At 42.5% G+C, this 21,774-nt stretch overlaps 1 protein-coding gene across 2 annotated transcripts in view; it reads right to left on the reverse strand.

Annotated features, from left to right (window-relative positions):
• Nucleotides 1–21,774, reverse strand: part of OGFOD3 (2-oxoglutarate and iron dependent oxygenase domain containing 3) — a 38,305-nt gene that overhangs the window by 15,264 nt on the left and 1,267 nt on the right. For both annotated transcript variants that reach the window (XM_081898046.1, XM_081898045.1), the window contains exons 2-6: nucleotides 18,628–18,845; nucleotides 14,500–14,575; nucleotides 11,236–11,278; nucleotides 4,947–5,011; nucleotides 4,347–4,403 (exon numbers count right to left, since the gene is read on the reverse strand). In XM_081898046.1, coding sequence (XP_081754172.1) covers nucleotides 4,347–4,403; nucleotides 4,947–5,011; nucleotides 11,236–11,278; nucleotides 14,500–14,575; nucleotides 18,628–18,772 — 386 coding nt within the window. In that variant the 5' untranslated portion in view covers nucleotides 18,773–18,845. The remainder of the gene's footprint in view (nucleotides 1–4,346; nucleotides 4,404–4,946; nucleotides 5,012–11,235; nucleotides 11,279–14,499; nucleotides 14,576–18,627; nucleotides 18,846–21,774) is intronic.

Here is a 21,774-nt window from a genome sequence, read left to right on the forward strand (position 1 = left end):
AATAATGCTTAAGCATTTATACAGCGTTTTCAAAATGCTTCACATAAATATTTTCAGGAATCCTTAAAAAAAACCAACTCTGTGTGATGCAGTCCACTAATATTATGTATTGCAAATGGTGAGCCGAGTGTGTGTGGCCTGCATAAAATCACCTAGTGAGTCCTCAGCAGAGGCAAGATCAGAATTGGACTTTCTGATTAGTACTCAGCCATCAAACAACATTATTGTCTAAACTGACATGAGGACTCCTGAGAAAAGTGAAGCTGGGTCCTGCAACAAGATATTGCAGTGTATCCCCACTACTAGGTTGCCCCAGCCACTCTGGACAGCTTCCAGCGCATACAAAAACATAATAAAACATTAAACATTAAAAACTTCCCTATACACGGCTGCCTTCAGATGTCTTCTAAAGGTTGTATCCACAGGGATTGCTGACCTGCTCTCAGCTATGCTACAGAACCACCACTCTATGACCAAACAGTGATACTACAAATTCCAGCCCACCCACCATCAGGTGACGCAAGGAACCAAGAGGCTCCCATCTGGCCCTAACAAAGCAGCAGACTCTGGCTGAGATCCTCTGACTGAGCAACTCATCACTCAGAAATAGACTAAACTGCTTTTCTAGTTGCACTGTCACTTGCTCAGCCACCTTTGGAAATATTCTCTGGCCTTCCTGACCTGATTGCACGTGTGGCAGTTCATCTGCGTGCCTACATTAAACCACTCTGCACTGGATAAGCTAGTAGAAGAGTTTCATTCAAAATAGGTAGAGAAGCTGCTCTACATTAAAGAGCTCAGGATGCAGAAAGAATACCTCTTCCTAATGCCTATTACTGGGATAACATTAGATTCAGCAGATCAAAGGAAAGAAGAATATACTGCCTTTTAATAGACTTAAGCCCAGCAAGGCTCTGTACCTGGTTATCTGGCAAGCTGTCTCTTTACTGGAAAAAAGATAAGCAAAAATGCTGCTTCTGACTGTCCTAAATTTCCATCAGTGAGAAATTTAGAAGCAAATAGCCAGTGCAATAGACCCACATATTTGTACATGCGCAGCTTGCTCTACCTGCTGTACAGGTACCTTGACGTGATGACCTTCAGAAAAGTGCAAGGCTCATCTTATTGGTTTATGCTGGTACTACTTGGCTTGCATATTTTTTCGGAGCAAGACAGAAAGACTTCCTGAAGATATTTTCGGCCAGCTTACCTGGTGGGAATAACAGGACCCAGCAGGAAATATGGCCAGCTTCCAAGCTGCACATGAGTTATTATAGTAATACGGTTTCCATCTGTCACCAAAATGCCACTTTCCTATTTCTTAGGTCTACCAGCCAAGGAAAATGGAAGTTCATTCAGAAGGAAAGCTATTTTTACCCAAGCAAATCAGCTTTTTAAAGTCTCAGGCATTTTATTTCAATAAGTGTTGCAGCTCATTTTGAAATCTTGCTCGGTGACGACAGCTTCTGTGCGCACTGTCTATCTCTGAAAAATCAATCCAGCCATTCAGGTAGACAATAAGCCTCTTTTGCTGCTGTTCCCTTGAGCTATCATTCGGCAGACCAATCCACCGGCTGTATTGTATTGAGAACTCCTTTTTAGAATTTATCCTGCGCTCTATGCAATACTTCTCATTATATCTATAATGAAATGGCACTCCTTAATGCAAACCATTTTCATTTGATATGATGAAAATGTATTTTAATATCAACCCATGATTCTGATGTTATGATTTTTCCAGCTATTCAAAGTATAAACCTTTTATTGCATCAGATATACTAAAATGTAGCTTCTGATAAAAAAAAACCAAACCATGCGCTGCAAGCAAAGGGTGGTATTCAACAACATTTCGAGTAGTCTCATTGAAATTAAGGTATCTAATAGCATTGTGTTCATTTATTTCAATGGATCTACTCTGAATAAAACTTAGCTGAGTAACGCCCTAAATGATTACACTGAATTCATTAAAGTGGTTGGTTTTAAACCAAAATCATCCCTCCTCCTTACTACGTGAAGCAGCACAATACTATAACCAGTCCAAGCATTACCCACCTTGAGCATAACACAAGAGAGGAGTCAAACTATATTTCATCACCACAAGCAGCTGCTGTTTTAACAGAGTTTAAAATACACATTCACTAGTTCGGAATGTCAGCACTACTTTGCTGCCAGAAAATGCCTGGAATGCTCAGCAGTGCTGCTTCTTAATGAGCCCTCAACAAGGTGTTATTTTTGTGAGTTTGTTTTTTTAAGTCCCTCATAGCTTAACACAAGTAAGTCATGATGAAGAGTGTGTTTAGCATAAACCTTAAGGTATGCAAGACACTGGGAGAAAAGTGTTGCCATTTGGAAAAGAAGATTCAGCAGAGAAAGCCTACAGGTTTTCTCTGGCAGACAAACATTTTCTCTGCTACAGAGTCTAGATCAGGCATAGGCAAACTCGGCCCTCCAGATGTTTTGGGACTACAACTCCCATCATCCCTAGCTAACAGGACCAGTGGTCATGGATGATGGGAGTTGTAGTCCCAAAACATCTGGAGGGCTGAGTTTGCCTATGCCTGGTCTAGATTCAATAATGGTAGTTTTGTTTCTGTTAAATATCACACCACCACCACAAAATACACAAGTCCCATGAAAGGCAGAGGTCCAAGCTGGATAACTAGAATGAGCAGAGACAGTGGTTGCCTACTGTAAACAGGGAGGGCTGGTGAAGATAGGTTTCTGGCTTTCTGCTAACCACAACAATTTAACTGGGATTGTCTAGGAAACCTCTGCTCTGTCATCCGCCCTCGCCTCCCCCCCCCCAGAGTAAAATTGCCACTCTCCCACCTCAGTATGAAAGACCATGAATAGTGCTGACCCTCACTCCTGATTTTTTATTCTAAATTCTTAAATCCATTGGACAAATCCACAATAAATTTAACATTGCTAGCTTCTTCTTTTTTTAATGGCACCCTGTAGATGTCAAGAGTGGTTGAATTGTCTCCGTCCTTTGTCAATGAACAGAGCTAATATGATAGGGTAGAGAAGTACAGATACCGTTGTACAATGCAGAAGGCATTCCAGTGAGCTCACATTTAGAATAAAACATCCTATTTTGGTCACATATGCCTGAGAAGGGTTAATTCAAGGTCATGCATGTAGAACTAAGAACTAGACTGTTGAAAGGAGTAGAACAATTTTTCTTGCAAGCAGAGTTCTTAAGAAAGTTGGGGCCTTTCCACTTGTTTTAGAAGTGGTACCACAAATGAGGGAGGCAAGAGAAAGGCAGCTATGAGTAAAATATGACAATATATTAACATGATTTTGGTTAGGAAATAGAAGAAAGTGCCTAAATCTTAGAGATGTCCAATGGAACAATAGTAGGGGGTTAAAGAACCTTACTAGGTTCCTTACTAGAACCTTACTAGGCTGGTCAAACAAGTATATGAAGAATACTGTACAACTGCTTTGATGAACACTTAATTATGGCCAAAATAGCTTTCCTCTTCTCTGCGTGAAGTCTTGGGTTTCCTCCTCGCCACCCCATCCTCTAGCCTAGGGCAACCAGAGACAGGATGTTAGGCAATGCGGAGACCAACCCATTAAAGTTTTCTTGGGGTAACTTGATGAATGGGTTGTGCTCACACAAGACCTGAGTGGTTGTCACAGGGTGGGATGGGAGTTTTAAAAATATACCCCTGCCCCAAGGTTGTATAGACAGCAACTTCGGTGGTATTTTGCCTTCCTCTGCAGCTTGCTCTTTCATTCATTTGCAGTGCACCTGCTCCCTGCTTGTGGCACAGTGTGATCTGGATTGCATAGGTTAATGGGAGCTTAACCTTTGATTTAATAAAGGCTGAGCTACCAATTTCTATGAAATGCAGCCAGTGCCACATGCCTCTTTTTCCTACACTATTGAAGGGTATGTTTGACTGTTAAGCAGTTTTTTTAGCCATCTAACAAGCAATAAATCTCATCAGCAGTTCAAGTATCATGCTGCATTTAGACACACCTCTTCTAAGAGACACATTACAAATTGTCCTCATCCACACAATTAAAGTTGCACAGTGGTACCTCTGGTTACGAACTTAATTCGTTCTGAAGGTCCGTTCTTAACCTGAAATCGTTCTTTACCTGAGGTACCACTTTAGCTAATGGGGCCTTCCGCTGCTGCTGTGCTAAGAGCACACAATTTCTGTTCTCATCCTGAGGTAAACTTCTTATTCCAAGGTACTACTTCCGGGCTAGCAGAGTCTGTAACCCGAAGTGTTTGTAACCTGAGGTGTTTGTAACCCGAGGAACCACTGTATTTGACAGCAGTTTGGAAGACAATAAATACCCTTAATAGGGTTTTCTTTTCTTACCGATATAAATGAAAATCTTCTTCTGTAAAGGTATCATGGACTTTATCACTGAAGTATCTGTGGGGGAAGACAATTCAAAGACGGAAATCAATAATACAAAGTGCAAGTTAAATCCCTGCAGCAGCTGGTGCTTAACTTTTCTTTGCAAATTAATTTACTCAAACCAACTTTATCCCAAGCAGTTATTAAAGATTAGTAAAGAAGAAGCACTCTGATGACTTAAAGGATGCTATGGTGATAGGAAAACTATTAATTCTGCAGGAAAACTGATCACCACTTGAGGGCACAAAATATTTTGCTTTCTGCATTACATTACAAATCTAAACTGTGGTGGGAGAAACTCTTACATCCAGCATCTACTGAGACAGCAAATATTTATATCTCTCCTACAGGCCCAGCTTAACACCACTTGCTAACGACACTTAGTATCACAGCTTTTTGCAAAGGCCAGCAAACTGCTGAAGAATCCATTAATTAACCTGCAGCATCGGAGCTTTTTCTCTTCCCCCACCCAAATGTCTATTCCGTCCTGAAGAACCTAAGAGCACTAAAATCACCTGTATCCAAGGCACTGAATGCCAAGGTGCAACTCTACATTACCTGTACATGTTAACAAAATGCTTCCCCAAAGAAAGAGCTCCAGAGTGCAAATCCAGAATTGAAGCCTGGGAGGGGGGGGAAATCCAAACAAGAAGAAACAAATCAGCAAAAGGAAGACTATTAAAAGGAGACTAAGTCTCTGTTCTGTGCAATCTCAGATGGTGGGTTGTATCCAACATTCCACACAAACTGCTTGGCTGATACAACAGGACTTCTGTTTCCACCCCCCACCGTGTACTCCCAAAATCTGCTCCAGGGGACAGGAGATACAGCACTCTTGGTTTAAAGTCGTGCTAGTTTATATATATATGAGTCAGAAATCAAGGCACAATAGACTTATCTAGTGTTAACTTTCCCTCTTCAGCTATATCTTCCCCTAGAATTCAGTGGTGTATATTCACGTTTCAGGACCTGGCATGCAAATATTCGAATATTATCCATAACATGTTTTTTCTGCATTGATTCCTATATAGTTCTAAAGCACAATTCAATTTACCACTAAGGCTGGGAGAGGAGGGAAAGATGAATCTCTTATGCTCATGCATGACCAAGAACTCATTTTCAAGGTTCTTCTTTTACCTGCAGAAAAACTGCTGGCCTTTTTAAACCACAGTCATTACAAAAGGCTATACACTTCACACTATCCTGTGACTTGGCCAGTCCCACATTTCCACTGTTTTAGCAGCTAAAGAAGTGACCTTTCTGCTTTCTGAAGCAGCACAAGTTTGGAGCACTGCAGGGGAAAGAAAATTATTAAGGCAATTATACTGGAAGGGTAGTTAATGGGACTTTCAGGAGCTTGTTTTTTAAAAAAACAAACAGCAGCAAAACCACACAGACAGGAAGAAAACTCTGCAATAATGTAGGCCTAAAGGGTAAATGCTTAAGATTTAAATGTGCTGGGAAATGAGAGGTTCAACTTCAGAATAGGGGAACTAATTAAATGTCAGGTGCTGAATGGACCACAGTAACAAGAGACTGTACAGTGGTACCTCGGGTTAAAAACTTAATTTGTTGTGGAGGTCCATTCTTAACCTGAAACTGTTCTTAACCTGAAGCACCACTTTAGCTAATGGGGCCTCCCGCTGCCGCTGCACCGCCGCCACACTATTTCTGTTCTCATCCTGAAGCAAAGTTCTTAACCTGAGGTACTATTTCTGGGTTAGCAGAGTCTGTAACCTGAAGCGTCTGTAATCTGAAGCGTATGTAACCCGAAGTACCACTGTATTTGCTAAATGGCTGTGCTGAAAAGAAATAAACAACAGTTGCTTTTGCACCAAAAAATAAAAAATCTCACAGCCGATATTTTGGGGTCCATGTTCTATTCCTTGGTAATGTGGACCAAAGGATGACAAATTCACAAAATCCTCAATTTTCAAATCAGGATTTGTGAACTGTCACAACTGCTTAGAGTTCTTGTCGCTAAAGTTTTTTAATAAAAAATGTCCAGTGAGGCTACCAGCTACCCAAACTGGACCTTCGTAGATTTAATGAAATTCAGCATCACAAAACAGGAATGTGCATCCTTGACCCTTGTAATTGGTAGGCTCTAGATCAGGGATGGGGACCACAATACCCTGACAATTGGCCATGTTGGCTGGGATGGATGAGAGTTGGAATCTAGCAACAACTGGGGTAGGGGGCATTTCTATTTTGGATTATTCTGGTCAAACACTAGGGCATTGGTCTTCTGCTCTGCCTGGTCAAGGGAGCAGTACTTAGTGCTTTCTGCCTGTTATGATTTACCCTGCAACTTCTACTTTAATGACCTCAAGTATTTTTAACTGTAGATAGTTTAGACCTAGATTTGGGTAAAGATGCTCCCAGATGGCCTTGGCAACAGGACAGAATATTGGGCAAGCCACAGCTATTCACTTGGGAAGAAAGCCCTTGGATGCAGAGAGAGAAACCCTCCACCCCTGGATTTCATCATCAGATGCAACAGTAAGCTATGGTTTAGCATTATGTGCATAGTTGGATTCCAGTTTTAGGACAAACTATGGTTTGCAAACCAGTTTCTGAAACTGAGATGCAATGGCAAACGTCATCCCTCTTCATTCTTGACGCCATTGTCACAAGCCCACCCAGCCCTGCACTTGAGGCAAAGGTCTGCAGGGGGAGTGATTGCATGAGAAAATAATGCTATGACTGTGCTGTACTTTTGAGAATGGGGGGGAGTCACCCTAGACTGCTGCAGGTGAACTTTCCTCTTTCCAGGACCAACTACCACTAACTATTCATTGGAAGGACTTCCAAGAAAGTGGGACAGGCAGCTGAAGACATCAGGACCTGTTCCAACCATCTATTGTGAGCTGCCCTGCAGGAAGGTTCCTGTTGACTTGCTACATGTTGATATTGCTTATTGTGTTCATATTTAAAAGCACATTGAAGTTACTTGTCAGTATCAGTATCCTGAAAGGTGGGATCTAAGCCACTGCAATAAATAAATGTTTGCCTTCTGACTTTTGAGCCTACAGTTACTGTCAACCTTTTCCTCTGAAACCTAAGGGCTTAATCCTAACTTTTTTCTTTAAAGTTGAGATTGTCAAGATTATTTCCTTGGCTCTGTTCACTGCACATTACAAGCCACAAACCCTACACCTATTTTCTATAGCCCATTGGTTTCCCAAAGGCAACACATGACTCACTACTAGGGCTTGGAAAATTGCAGCCATGACCATTTTTATCCCATTGTCTCTTGAAATCACCCCAGCACATAAACTGTGCGACTGCTGCTAATTTCTTTGAGGCAGAAAATCTACATAAAGATTGTGAATCTGTCTCTGAAAAGCAGTTGCCTCTCTATTATGGTGGAAGGAACCTACCTGTGTTGAATGAACCCCCAAATTTAAGCCTATGATAATCCCCCATGGTGGCCTAATGTTGTAGCAAGAGGAGATTTTGAAATAGACTGAAGAATGCATAGCCTTGACAAATTGCTTGCCATCAGATTTAGTCAAGGCATATTTGCATCTGAATCAAGTGCAGAGAATCAAGGACCGTTATCTTGTTTTGACTCCTAACCTCTGCTCGCTGCAATGAAGTCCTTCGTGAATTATTCAGAATGGAGATGTACAATGACAAGAAAACAGAGAACAAAAGCCTCATTCATTTGATTTCTTGAAGTGCTATTAGGAGGAGTAACATCCTCCATCATCATCCTGATCAAAATATACAGGTGCCATTTAGGTAGCTGCTAAGGTTAATTTTGAAAAGCACAGGCGAGACAGCCAGTTGTGAATAAACTAATTCCATTAAGGTGAAACTCTTAGACTCTGCAGAAACAAAGTACAAGTGACTCATAGCAGAGGGAACATGAGCAGCAAGAAACAATACAAATGTCAGAAACTGCATTCACTCAGTCCCTACACCTCTCATAAGTAGGATCATGCTGGATAGCATCAATATGGAAAGAAGACAATTTGCATATGGAAGAGCTGGAAAAGGTAATGGAAGACAAGCCCTGTATTGAATGGCTTCACATGGTTTGCCCCTTTTAGATAGAGATGACTTGGCCACAGTACTCCACGCTCTAGTAACTCCCAGACTGAAGTATTACACTGCACTTTACATGGGACTGCCCTTGAAGATGACTCAGAAACTTCAAGTGGTCCAAACTATAACAGTCAGATTACTGGCTGGAGTTCCATTTTAAACCCTCATTTTAAAACAGCTTCACTGGTAGCAGGTTTGTAGCAATGCCATTCACTTTCTTCTCATGTTCCAAAAGTATACTCACTGTTAGCAAAGTCAGTAAGATAATGTAGACGGAGTCCAGGGAGAAAAGTTCTGATAACACTTTACTGAGGAAACTGAGCAAAACAGTGTATATTTTGAACAGAAATACACAGAGGCTTTGTCTCTTAGTTCTGGCCTTGTACTAAGCAGGGAGACCTTCAACCAAACATGCAGAAGAACAACTCCCATAGAACTACACAGCCAATCAGAGCACATGCTACCTCAAAAGTTCATGCCATTCTGACTGGTTGCTAAGTAATACCACCACAAGCCCCTTGGGCCATTGACTAGCACTAATAACACCACCGTTAAATAGCATGCAGAACGATTTCTGCTGTTACACTTCCAACACTCACAAGAGTCAATGAATTGAAATAAGCTCCCCTCCTGTTAGCCCCAATCAGAAACTCCATATCTTCCCAATTTTGGCTCTACCATCATGGAAGGGGGAGCTTTAGAAACAAACTTTTCTATGGATCCTTGGTGCGCAATTATTTTACCGCCTGTACTTACTCAGAAGGGAAATGGAATTTTAGCTCCTTATATTACAAAAAGTAAAGCAACATAAAAGGATAGAAACTGAACGGAAAATTGTAAAACTTGCATTCAAAGGCTAAATGCAATTATGAGCATTTATGATTTCAAAGCCGGTCTGATGCATTTAGGGGCTAAATTTTGGAAAGTCGTTTTCATTGCACCTTTGCAAACCATAAATCAAAACTTCAGTTCTTCAACAGACTAGCATTTTAAATCTACTTTTGATTTCTCTGCATCTGGCAAATGGCCCCAAGACATCAACACGATTTACGTCACAAACAGTCCATGGCCAATTGCAGAGACACCTGTCAATCGAGCTGATTGGATTGCACTCAAAGCAATTACATTCCATATTGAACAACAGAGCCGCTTCAGCTCTCAGTAGGCTACAGAATACAATGAAATACAGGAATAGTAAAAAGAACGCCCTTCTATCAAACAGTCTTTTACTGTGAAAGACTGCTGCCTGTCTCTGTGGGCAGAATGGAAAGGTAGCTCACTTTGTATTGGTGGGCTGCAGGAGTGCCAACTTGGCCCTGCAGCCGTGGGTGTCCGGGGCTGTGGGTGCCATGCAGCATGCATCAACCTGGCACCGAATTTTGTGGGTGCCCAGCCTCTTCATGGGGAATTTTGTGGGTGCTCGGGCACCCAGGGCCCAGGGAGTTGGCACCTATGGAGGCTGCGAGAGTGTTTGAAAGAGTGTTCACTGGGACACACAGCACTGAGAGGCCCTGGGGCACTGCAAGTACAACAGGGCACCCTGATTTCTGGTTGGGTATGCTGCAGCTGAAGAAACACTGAAGCTGGAGCATTTACCTTTAAGGTTATTGAGACCTTGGTCTCAAACCCTTTTACTTGAAAGTGCCATAGAAAGCAAGGGTGCTTTCTCCCAAGCAAATGTATTTAGGATTAAGGGATGACACAACTGAGATGGCATATAGTCTGTAGCACAACCTTTAAAAGCTTAGATACAAAAATATTCTCTTTTTTTTGAAGTATACCACCTTCACTTATTTGACAATTAACTATGCAAAGTCTGGTGATGCTTCACATTCTACTGAAGGATGGTCACATTGATCTTCCATCCCATACTCCTTCTACATTAGGCATCTTTCCTCAAACTCTTTTTTTTCCCCCTCTGGAGGATGCAGATTTTTCCTCTGATTGCTCAGGCATCTTCCACGATCCCTCTCCAAAAGGTCAAGAGAGATAGATTAGACTGAGTGGCAGTGTCTTGCCAATGACTACCAGTTGAAGGTTATGGCCAAGCTGGGATTCAGGCCCATGGGAGAAATTCACCATTGTTCTCAGGCGAATGTTCCACCAGCACAAGATTTTCGGCTTGTCAGATGGAACAATCCCTCCTCTCCTACCTGCGCTCCACTGCACTGTTTTGGGGGTTCTTCCTCCCCTTCCAGCAATTTCAGGGGGGCATGAGGGGGGAACCACTTTGCGCAAGTGCAGGGTTCAGTGTATGGGATTAGGTGAATCCTTCCCCATGTTTCCCTAGAAGTCCAACACCCAATCCCATTTGGATGCACAAAATGGGAGGCCTTGTTGGCGTAAAAGGGGGAGGGGTAAGGAAAACACAGGATCAGAAACTACATGAGGATACTTTCCCTAGTGAGAAAGTGGAAAAGGTTATTTTTTGCTCTGTGTGCTTCCTTTTCCCTGACCCAAGCTGCTGCCCAACTCATTCACCACCCACCATAGTACAAATGCCTGCCCCTCACTCTCAAAGCACCATGTATTAGTTCCTCCTCTTCAAGCTCAGCCTTGCCCAAAACAATCTTAATTTGCAGTTAGGAGCAATCAACATTGGAGCAGTTGAAGGGAAGTCTAGAATAACTATAGACAAGCAAAATGTATATTTTGCCACACGGGGATGAGGGCAGAGTCCTACATTTCTTCCCCATTCCTGACACTCCTCCCCAAAACCCATTTAAAAAACAAAAATCTAAAGAATCTTGCCTGGATACCAGAAGAATGTAAAAGGTAACAGGACACTGCTCACCCCTCCGTCTGATCCTCCAAGGGAGAGTCCCTTCTCTGCTATTCTGTGGACGACACAACAATTTCAAATCAGAACTGCAGCACAGCCTTTTACCGTTTAATGCCACTTGTCAAACCAGACCTGTCACAGTTGACACAGGAGGAACAGAAAGGTCAACTTACACTGGCATAACAGTGGGCAAATCAGAATTCTTCACACACAGAACCCAGCTGGGGGGGGGGGGGACAGAGGCAGAGCATTTCCTAGCAGAAAAAGTAGTCATATTGCAAAGCAGAGGTGGCTGACCTGTAGTCAGTGAGCTAAATCTGGTTCCCTCAGATCTGTAATTTTAAAAAATGCTACATCCACTTTGACACTTTCTGGTGGGTTGACCATTGCTCAGTGCAGCCCTCTGCCCTTAAAAGGTTAGCTGCCTCAGTGCCAAGGCGTGCCAGACAGACAATACAAAGCCCAGATTTATCCCAATCATTTCCAGGCAATGGGAAGAAGCGAAAGCAAATGCTATTTTTCTTAGTCCAGAAGTCTGGGAATTTTTGCTAATGACAAATGACCAAAGTCAAGACCATTTACTCCAGTTGCAATGAAATACTGCTCTGTCAGGATGCAAAACCCTGCATGCAGAATGAAAGAGTTTAATGACTCAGTTCAGGTGAAAGAAGATTCCCCACCTTACTGCAGAAACTGCTGCAAAGTGGGAACACAGTGAATTAAAGTAACCCCACTTCTTCCTATTGCTAACTGCAGAATATTTACACAATGCCCTGGTTCAGAAGCACATTTCCCAGCTTTCTGAACCATAGTTTAGCAGCCAGGAACAAGCACTTTTACAGTCCGTTCCCCCCACCCCACCCGCCTCCACAGGATGCCAGTCCCAGTTAGCTTAAACTTCTGGTCCCCACTGTGTTTAAAATTAGGCGCTGTGATTTAATGTCAGTTTACTAACCAGAATCTTAAAATTGCAGTTTACACATAGCTTAACATCCTGGTAAGTAAACTAACACTTAAGGAATTTCAGGAATAGCAGGTAACAATAGCTTTAGCTAATCAAATCACTATGTCAAGGTTGGATGTGAGCAGAAGGGGTGAGAGAACATACTAAACGGCTATTCTTGGTCATGGCAAATACTTGGCCTAGAGTGAAGGCAAGCACAACACCATACAGAAGATTTCTAGCCTGTGTATTTGCAGTAAACACTTGTAAAGCAAATGCATATTTTGGTGGAAAACAGGCTTCTAGAGACCTGGGTTCCAGGCTCTCAATTGCTTAGCATTTGGGAGTGGGATGCAAGATTTGGAGCCTTGGTTTAAAACTCTGAGTAGACTTAACCACTCGTAATGCTGCTGCCAACATACCACTTAAGTGTAATTAAGGCAATTAGTAAGAATTCACAGTCCAAAAGCAAGCGTTAATTCCATGGCCCACACATAAATTGCTTATCCATGATTAGGCTGCTGGGAGCCTTACATCTCCAAAATCCCAATTTGCAAATGTTCCATGGACTCCTTGATCAACTTGTTCTCTCACCCTCAGCCCCCAATTTATAAATGGGAACAATGACCCCTCTCACAATGGCATTGAATGCAAGCTCACAATAAAAGCATGAAACATCTTTCATGCTCTACAGAAGTGCTCACTAATAATTAAAGAGATGCATGAACTGTAGGAAACTTGTCTCAAATTAACTGAGATATTACCGGAAGTTCCTCCCCCCTGAAAAAAATGGGGGGGAACCTAGGTAACTCCAAACCAATGAAAGCCTTAAACAATTACCTTTCCCCACCTGCCCTTGCACCTGTCCTTGCAGCATCTTTGCCACCTCACAACCTAATGGAGCAAAGCAAAGTACTGTATGTGGGTAAAAGGTAGAAAAAGGCTGCAGGTCAAAAACCAGGAGGGCAGGAAGGGAGCTGAAGTCCCTTTGTGTTGGGGACTAGACTCTTATGATCTCTGAATTGCAGGGGGTTGGGCCAGGTGTCTCTTTGGGTCCCTTCCAACTCTGCAATTTCCCACCCCCTAAATTTGATGCTGCAGCCTCCTCCTACTTCCCACCTCCACTGGAAGCTATTTCACTAATTTCTATGGGGACTGCAAGGAAGCTCCCAGAGCAGATTCAGAAGGCCTGGGTGGCTCTGTATCCCCTTTCTGACCTTCCCCACAGAGCCAAATGGCAGAGGTGGATGGCATTATCCTTCAGGTTGGAACAAGTTCCAAGTGGGATGGGAGTTTGCCCCTAAATTTAGTTTGAGCCTGACTCAGGCGACTGTCACCTACTGTATACCATCATCATAAACTTTATTGCACTAGCCAAAGGCCATGGCATCATTCACAAAGGAAACAAAAAGAAAAACAAGAATAACCATAAAAACATCAGGCACTGCAAATACAATAAACCACGGTCACGTCTCCTAGAAATTATTTGTTGCATACAATAGAATAGCAGGGGGGGTCTCCGAATGTTCCAGCTTAAACGTCCGAATCACCTTTGCAATTGACCGCTATTTTATCTAGTTCTTTTCTCCTGATCTTCTCAGCTGGCCACGCATATAGTGCTACTTTATAAGTCATCAGTATCACTCAGCAGCCATTTCACCCTTTCCACCCTATTTGAGTGTGTTCCATTCGTAAGCAGGAGTTTTAAAAATCAGTCTCTTGGTTCTATATATAGCGGGCATTGCAACAAATAGTGGTACAGGTCCTCTACGCAAGGTTGCCCACACAGACAAAGTCTCTCTTTGTACTGTACTTTGCCGTACCGACCACCCACCACCGCCGAGGGCATCGATTGGAATCGTAATTCTGTAAAAGCGATTCTTAGTAAGGCAAGTGGGAGCTTTGTCAGATAACTAGCTCAGATGTGCTCCGTTTTGATAAGTGGGAACCATGGTGAACTTTTGGTAGAGGCAATCATGGTTAAATCTCTTTCTGCATCGGACCTGAAGAGACAATCTCTTAAGTGCCTCTTATCCATCTTCATGATCACCTGAAGATCTTGTAATTGATATTGGGTCAAGAGGTGTTGCATGCACTTACTGTATACAGGCACCCCTAACCATTATCCTGCACAGAAGCAGTGTCCACACTGGCTGTGAATCCCTGAAATATAATATGGCAGAGAAAAGAAAGGACCCTGCCGGGATATAAACACCCATCCTTTCTTCCCGTCTGAAAGGCACAAAAATAGCAACAATGGTGTCAACTTTCAAAAAGGAAAACAAAAGCATTATCCTAAAGCCTTTAAGACGATTTCTGAAAAGAAAATTTACCTACGGATTCTCTCAGCTTCCTCCCTGCTGATTATGGCATCTGTTATCCCTCTTCCACACTTCCGAGGAGTGCAGCCTAGAACAGACATATAAGGAGAGACAGAAAAGAAAGTCCAAACATCCATCACCTTCTTCATCTGCTTTTACATGTGCCATAACAACAACAACAACTTCTACTCTCTCGGGAAATTTACTAAGATTGTAGTGCAAAGCATGGGATCTGCTGTGGTTTGCAGAACATCAGTGATTTAAGCTACCAAAGATAAACATGTTTCTAATCCTCATGGCTGGACAGTAAACCTTGAATCAAGCCACTGGAAATGACCCACAAACCTGAGCCACAATTATGGGACTTTTGCATTCTATAATTCTTCACATCACCATAACCCTGAATTCATGTTTCCTTATAACCAATAGTTAATGATATGTTCTTTGTTTCTCTCCTTGCCTTCTTTCAACAAAGAACTTTACCAAAAAAAAACAACAACCCGGAAGTGAACGTTACCTGATTGCAAATGCTGAATTTTTGGTTGATGAAAAAGTTTCAGTATGAAACTTCTGACACCCACCCATGTCATTACAGTTAATATATTCACTTACCGGTAATTCGCCCAGTGGTTCTTATATGTCATGGAAAGCAATATTACTTCTTTTTTGAGTTGCTTTATTGTCTTCTGGCTGTTATACATAAGCAAGAGACTGTGGCATTCTAAGTCCACGGTTGGAGAAAGAATGGCCTTGCAGATGGTGTTGGATTCCAGCTCCCATCACCTTTGATCCTTAGCTATCCTGACTGGGGCAGATGGAAGTTGGTGTCCCGACAGCTTTTGGGGAGCAAAAGGCTCCCCATCTCTGTTCTCATCAGACATACTACAGGGAAGCCTGTACACTTTGAAATGATTAAGTTTCAAAAGCAAGCATGCAAATTCTTACATATATATATTCCTTGCTTTCCATGAAACAAATCTATTATCTATTCCATCAAAAGAAATAGACTTGATACACTTGGGGGAATGTGCAGCTTGCTACAGATGTTTGCATACAGACTCTCTGGAAGAATTTTGGATTACTTAAGACCTCTAGCAGATTGGAGGTTCTTGCCCATAACAGAGTTTAAACTGACTTTGAAAATGATAAAGTCAGTTTGAAACCAATTTACTTATCTTTAATCATTCCCTCAATCCTGGAGAAAATAAAATGTATGAAACACCCAGAAATCCACAGTAGATCTCAACATGTACATAAGATGTACATAAATACCCTGTCTGAAATATTCCAATCAACTGAACAATCAAGAAAATCATCTTTAACATAACAAGTTTTCTTATTCTGTGCAAGTACTGCAAACAGCTCATATTAGTAATCCGTTCTGCCTACTTATTTTTACATCTTTGACATCTACAACACCATCTCAACATTTCAGACAGAAGCAGGGGAATAAACATTGATTAAACTTCAAATGAAGTAAGCAACAAATACTGAGTTATGAGGTTGATATTTGGGAATAAATAAGACCTCTGAGAATTAAGGAACCTTCAGGCTGAGGAAAAAGTTAAGTGTAAGAATGACAGAAGGAAAAAATAAAAAGGAATATACTATTAATACAGAAAACCATGAGTTCTATTTTGTTTAAGTAAAAAGTGACTCTTAACTTTGTAGGACCATTTATTACCATTCAAACATTAGGCAAGAGTTAGAAGTGACTTCTCCCCTTCAAATTGAGGGAGGGGGCTTTTTCTGGGTGCATGTGAAGCGGTTGACCCTCTGTGCCCTCTTATCTGCTTGCCAATTGCCACTAGGGAGCCAATACATTAAAAAAGCAATGGCAGAAAACTCCCCACCCCCATCATTCAGGAACAAAAAACCCTGCAGGTGTTCAGGCTGGGATGGAGAAATGAAATAAAGTTATGTTTATGACTGGGCAAAAGCTACATTCTGATGTTAATTGAAGGGAATGGTTGGGGGGGGGAGAAATGGGGTAAAGAAAGATGCCAATGGCTAAAATATTGGGGGAGAAAGAAGGAATCCTTTTCTGCTTCTTAAGTTGGAACCATGATACCAGTAAGGTGACAGGGAGATGTATATTTCTTGCCATAAAATGTGAAATAGCCTCCCAATAGCTGTTGGTCTGTCCCTTCGCCTTTGGCCATTTTAAAGCAGGCATATAAGATTCTATGATTCCAGCAGGCATTTTCTAGCCAAATAAAATGATGGTATGGTCCATATGGTGCTGTTTTTACTTCTCCGTGTATCTTTTATTTTATTGAGAGGTTCATTTAAAATTTCATGGTGACTTGTGTTTTTAATTTCTAAGCCACCTTGATTTGGATTTTAATCATGTCAAAATCAATGAATAATCTCAAAATAGTGTGCTAACTAGCTTGCACCAGTGTGGTAATCTCATCAAACAGCTGCACTAGACACGACTACACTGTGACACCAGGCAAGAGATAGGAAGCAGCACTGATCCAACAATTACAGCAATGGATCAACTCTGAAACAGGCAGGATATAAACTACAACTGCCATGCCTCTCCTCGAGAACACCATACTGGATTAGATCTGGGCAATCACCAAGTTGCACACAAAACATTTATCTAGAGCGATAATCAGAAGCTTCCTGAAAAGTGCAAAAAGCTCTCACTTCCAAGAGCAAGATACATACATACAGAATAGATCATAAAGCATCTCAAGAGTGCCCTCAAGTGGGAACTTGGTAACACAGGACAGAGAAAAGCAGCAGAAATGAAAAGCAAGGACAGAAGAGTCCTGCTGGATCAGACTGAAAACCTACTTAGTCCAGCATCCTGTTTCCTACAGTGGTCAACCAGATGACTCTAAGAATCCCATATGCAGAAGATGAGGGCACGCTCTTGCTTTCATTCCCCCCGGGACACCAATTCAAAGGAATGGTGCAATTGATCTACATACTACCTCCAAGATGCATGCCATATAGTAGTCAATGGTAAGGCTTATCCTCCATGAATCTGTCTCATCCCCTTTTAAAGCCATCCAAGTTGGTGGCCAGCACTACATCTTGTGACAGTTAAACTACGGAATTCTCTCTATGTGCTGTGTGAAGCAGCATTTCTGTTTGCATGTCCCAAAGCACCCACCATTCTATATGCCTGATAATCGTACCTTTAACCATGCTTTCCACCAGTTTACCCAGAGATGACCAGCCCATAATTTCATGGATTTCCACTGGTCGCTTTAAAAAAGCCTGGTCAGTTTCCAGTCCTCAAGTATGGACGCCAACTGTGAAGGTCGAGTTTATGTTATAACACCAGCAATCTCCCATTTCAGTCCTTCATGAACCACCTGAACTGTTTGAACCACCTAAATTTGTTAATTTTTTAATTTGTTGGTAAACTGGAATTTAATCTCGTCTCAGTATTTGCCTCAACACTCCTAACCTCTTCTTGGAAATCTCTGTTCAAGCACAGGTTATTCATGAACCATGCAGAAATCCTCTTTGATTCGGTAGTAGATTTCCTGACTCGTGGTATACATTTTAGCTGAGAATCCATTTCTATGGTTTTGAGCAACACCGAAGCATTGTGCAGTTTTTTCACCCTACTGACTTTCCCTTTCAGTTGCCTTTTTACCAGCCCCTCATTTTTCGGATGTTTCCCCCTTTGAAACCAAATGTGATCAGTTTGGATTTCCATGGCAACTGTCCACTTAGAAATATGTTGAATTTGATAGTACAATGACCACCCATTTCTCATTGACGCAACAACACTGCCAGATCTTATGTGTCACTTGGGATTACATCCAGGGTTTGCCTCCCCTCTGGTCGGTTCGATTTTGACATTCTTAATTATGATCTCTCTAACCATCTCCTCATGTGCAATAGAAACCTCAGAAAAAGAGGCAAAATCTAGTCCAATTGAGGGGACATCAATGCAGGCAGGAGAAGAAAGCATAGGATTTATCCAGAATTGTGTCTTTCCTTCATTGCTCAAGTAGAAGGGGGCAGATGTACAGTGATATTACAGCAAAGAGCCTGTGACAGCTATTGCTTCTGAGGTGACAGGAGACCTGTGACAGTTTAGAGTTACACTTCGCTGTTTTTTGGCAAGACTTCTGCAGCACTGCACTAGCACAAGTCATGATGCACAAATACCTTCAAAACGTTTGTGGCTGTCATAGTCCTCTGAGCAGGGTACTTCAATGAATTTGTATTGTAGGCTTTCACCTTGATGGGCCAGTACTTCGGTAACTCCGTCTTCACCAAGCAAGTAGCTGCCACTCAGGAGGTAGCCGAGCATGGCAGATGACAGGAGGAATGCCACTTTCAGCCACTTCCGGCGTGAGTCTTTCTGGACACTGCCTTTCACACCACTGAAAATGAAAAAACAAAACAAAATCCCCTTGTAAGAGAACAGCAACTCCAACCACGGTGTTGCATTTTAATAAAGAGGTATTATTTGGGGACCAAGTCCATGCTTAATCCTCAGCTGCAGAAATGAAGGCTATTGGAGCAAGTGAAATGGGCACTAGCAAGAGGAACACGCCAGTGATCTGACTTAAGGGTGTAGACAGAGAGCTAGATTCGACTAACCCAGGGTCTAGCAGAAGCCAGCACAAGTCTCTTGCTAGTGTAATGGGGATTCTCCCCACACAGACATGGCCTCCCACAAATCCAGTATGGAGGATCAGAAGAAACCCCAGAACAGTGCATGATGGGGGAGGAGGGACACCTTTCCATCCTGCAAGCAAACATTCTTGCACTGACATACAAAATTTAGTATGACAAATTCCATTCCAAGCATCTATAAATCTGATTTGCAACATGTACTTTATAAATGAAGGACATAAACTGAAAATCTTACTTTGTGGGTCACCTCTGCAGTCTATTAAACAGACTGTGCACATTAATCAAGAGCCAGGCAAAAGGAGTTCAGAATTCATAGTATTTAGAACTTCCTGACAGTAAGAGCTGTTCGACAGTGGAATTTGCTGCCAAGGAGTGTGGTGGAGTCTCCTTCTTTGGAGGTCTTTAAGCAGAGGCTTGACAACCATATGTCAGGAGTGCTCTGATGGTGTTTCCTGCTTGGCAGGGGGTTGGACTCGATGGCCCTTGTGGTCTCTTCCAACTCTAGGATTCTATGATTCTATGATTCTAGAAGTTGGTCCTTACTACAAGATTACCTAGGAGAGTACTGGCTTGTCATCATTTCAGCCATTTACAGATCTTCACCCTCGAAAACAGCAGTGGAGAACCTCTGGCCCTTATTAGGCCTGCCATGTCTCACTACTTGGCCCATGCAGTCATTTCAGCCAAGCTACACTCACCTAACCTATACCTCATGCCATATATGATGTCAGGTGTAGGGCAAGTAAAGATGCAGCTGGGCCAAAAGAGCTGATGAATGATACCTACAAGTGCAAAGAACTGTGCAAGCCACTGTATACCTGACTCTTCATCCATTAGCTGATTGGCATGTTTTGTGGTGTGCTATGCACCAGGCTTTGCAAGAACTGACAGTCAGACTTTGAATTCAAATTGCATGTGCCAAAGTTGGTCACCTGACATCAGGTGATTGACAGGACGGTTACCTGTTAGGATCTCCACCCCCCCTCTGCCCGACCACTGCCACCTCCCCACCCTTGTTCTAAACACACAAGGGCACAGAAAGAACCAGATGCCATGGGCCAAGTACATGTGAACTCCAGCACAAGCCTATCAAAGTACAGTGGTACCTCGGGTTAAGTACTTAATTCGTTCCGGAGGTCCGTTCTTAACCTGAAACTGTTCTTAACCTGAAGCACCACTTTAGCTAATGGGGCCTCCTGCTGCCGCTGCGCCGCCGGAGCACGATTTCTGTTCTCATCCTGAAGCAAAGTTCTTAACCCGAGGTAATATTTCTGGGTTAGCGGAGTCTTTAACCTGAAGCGTATGTAACCCGAGGTACCAATGTATACCTTTGACTCAAAAGCCTTGTTCAGATGGAGCTCCAAATCCATCATCCAATCTCAGCTGTGAGGAAAACAGCCTGAAGCTGCTGAAAAATTCATCCCGAACAATTCACTCTTCATTAATAAGACATGCTTTACTATACTGTAAATATCTGAATTCCATAGAGACTCTGAACACCTGTGCTCCAACTGTTCTCTCTGAATCAACATAATCAGTAGTGGAGACGGAAAGGGTGTTTTTATATGAAATGCTGCATACCCTCAATGCTTTATTGTGCCGTCCTTCCCCTTGAATATGGGGTTGAATCCAATATTAGTTATACTCAGAGCAGATCCACTGAAATAGATGGACATGCCTAATTTGTGTAATCGCAATGGGTCTATTCTGAATAGAGCTTAGTTAGATGCAACCCATGGTCTTCTCTTCTTTCCTCACAACAACTTGCAAGACAGATTAGGATGAGCATCTGTGACTGGTCCACAATTACCCAGTGAGCTTCAGGCTTCTCCCTTGGTCTAAAGCCAACACTGCAACTGCTGCTACTAGGCAATAATTGAGTGTGTGTTAAAGAAAAGGAACATAATGACCCTAAAGTAATGCAATGAGTCAATGCTAGCAAGCTTGCTACAGGGGTGTCAAGTCCAGGAAAGTACTATGTGAAGAATACTCAAGAAAATAATTAACAATCAGCAAAAAGGGGGGGAGGGTTAGTTCTATAGAAAATTCACATTCAGTCTACTACTAGTTACACACTTTCCCCCAATGTATCCATCTGTAATCTTCACCCATCACAAGTACAAGGTATCATTTCACTACAAGGGCTTGTGTGAGTGTGTACATTTGTTGGTTTTTCCTGCTCTATTATTATACACAGACCCTATACTCATTGAACTTTACATATGAACAAATGTATGGCCCTGTAGTGTTTTCCACATGTGGCAGGCAACTGAAGGCCACGCCTTCTAAGATTCAGGCATCAACTGCGGGGGGGGGGGGAGCCAACATTCCTGACCCCACGCAGCAAGGAATAAGCAAGCTCCACCGAACTCAACGGATCTTCCTCCAGCGAGTTTCATAGGTAAAAAAAAAGGTAAAGGACCCCTGGACAGTTAAGTCCAGTCAAAGGCGACTATGGGGTTGCGGCGCTCATACAGGATTACAGCGTAGTAGTAGAAGCCGTATTTCCTGCTTACTGTCCCCAGCCTGGGCCTGAGACCACAATTTAGGATGGATTTCCCTGCGCCGACACGCAACACACACCCCAACCCCATGCACACAGGGTTACTTGAAAAGCAGCCCCATTGAATTCATCTGAAGATTGCTCCTAGATTAGCACGCTAGGATCGCAGT

The sequence above is a fragment of the Podarcis melisellensis genome (genome assembly GCF_964234715.1).
Source record: "Podarcis melisellensis genome assembly, chromosome: 2".
Lineage (NCBI taxonomy): Eukaryota > Metazoa > Chordata > Lepidosauria > Squamata > Lacertidae > Podarcis > Podarcis melisellensis.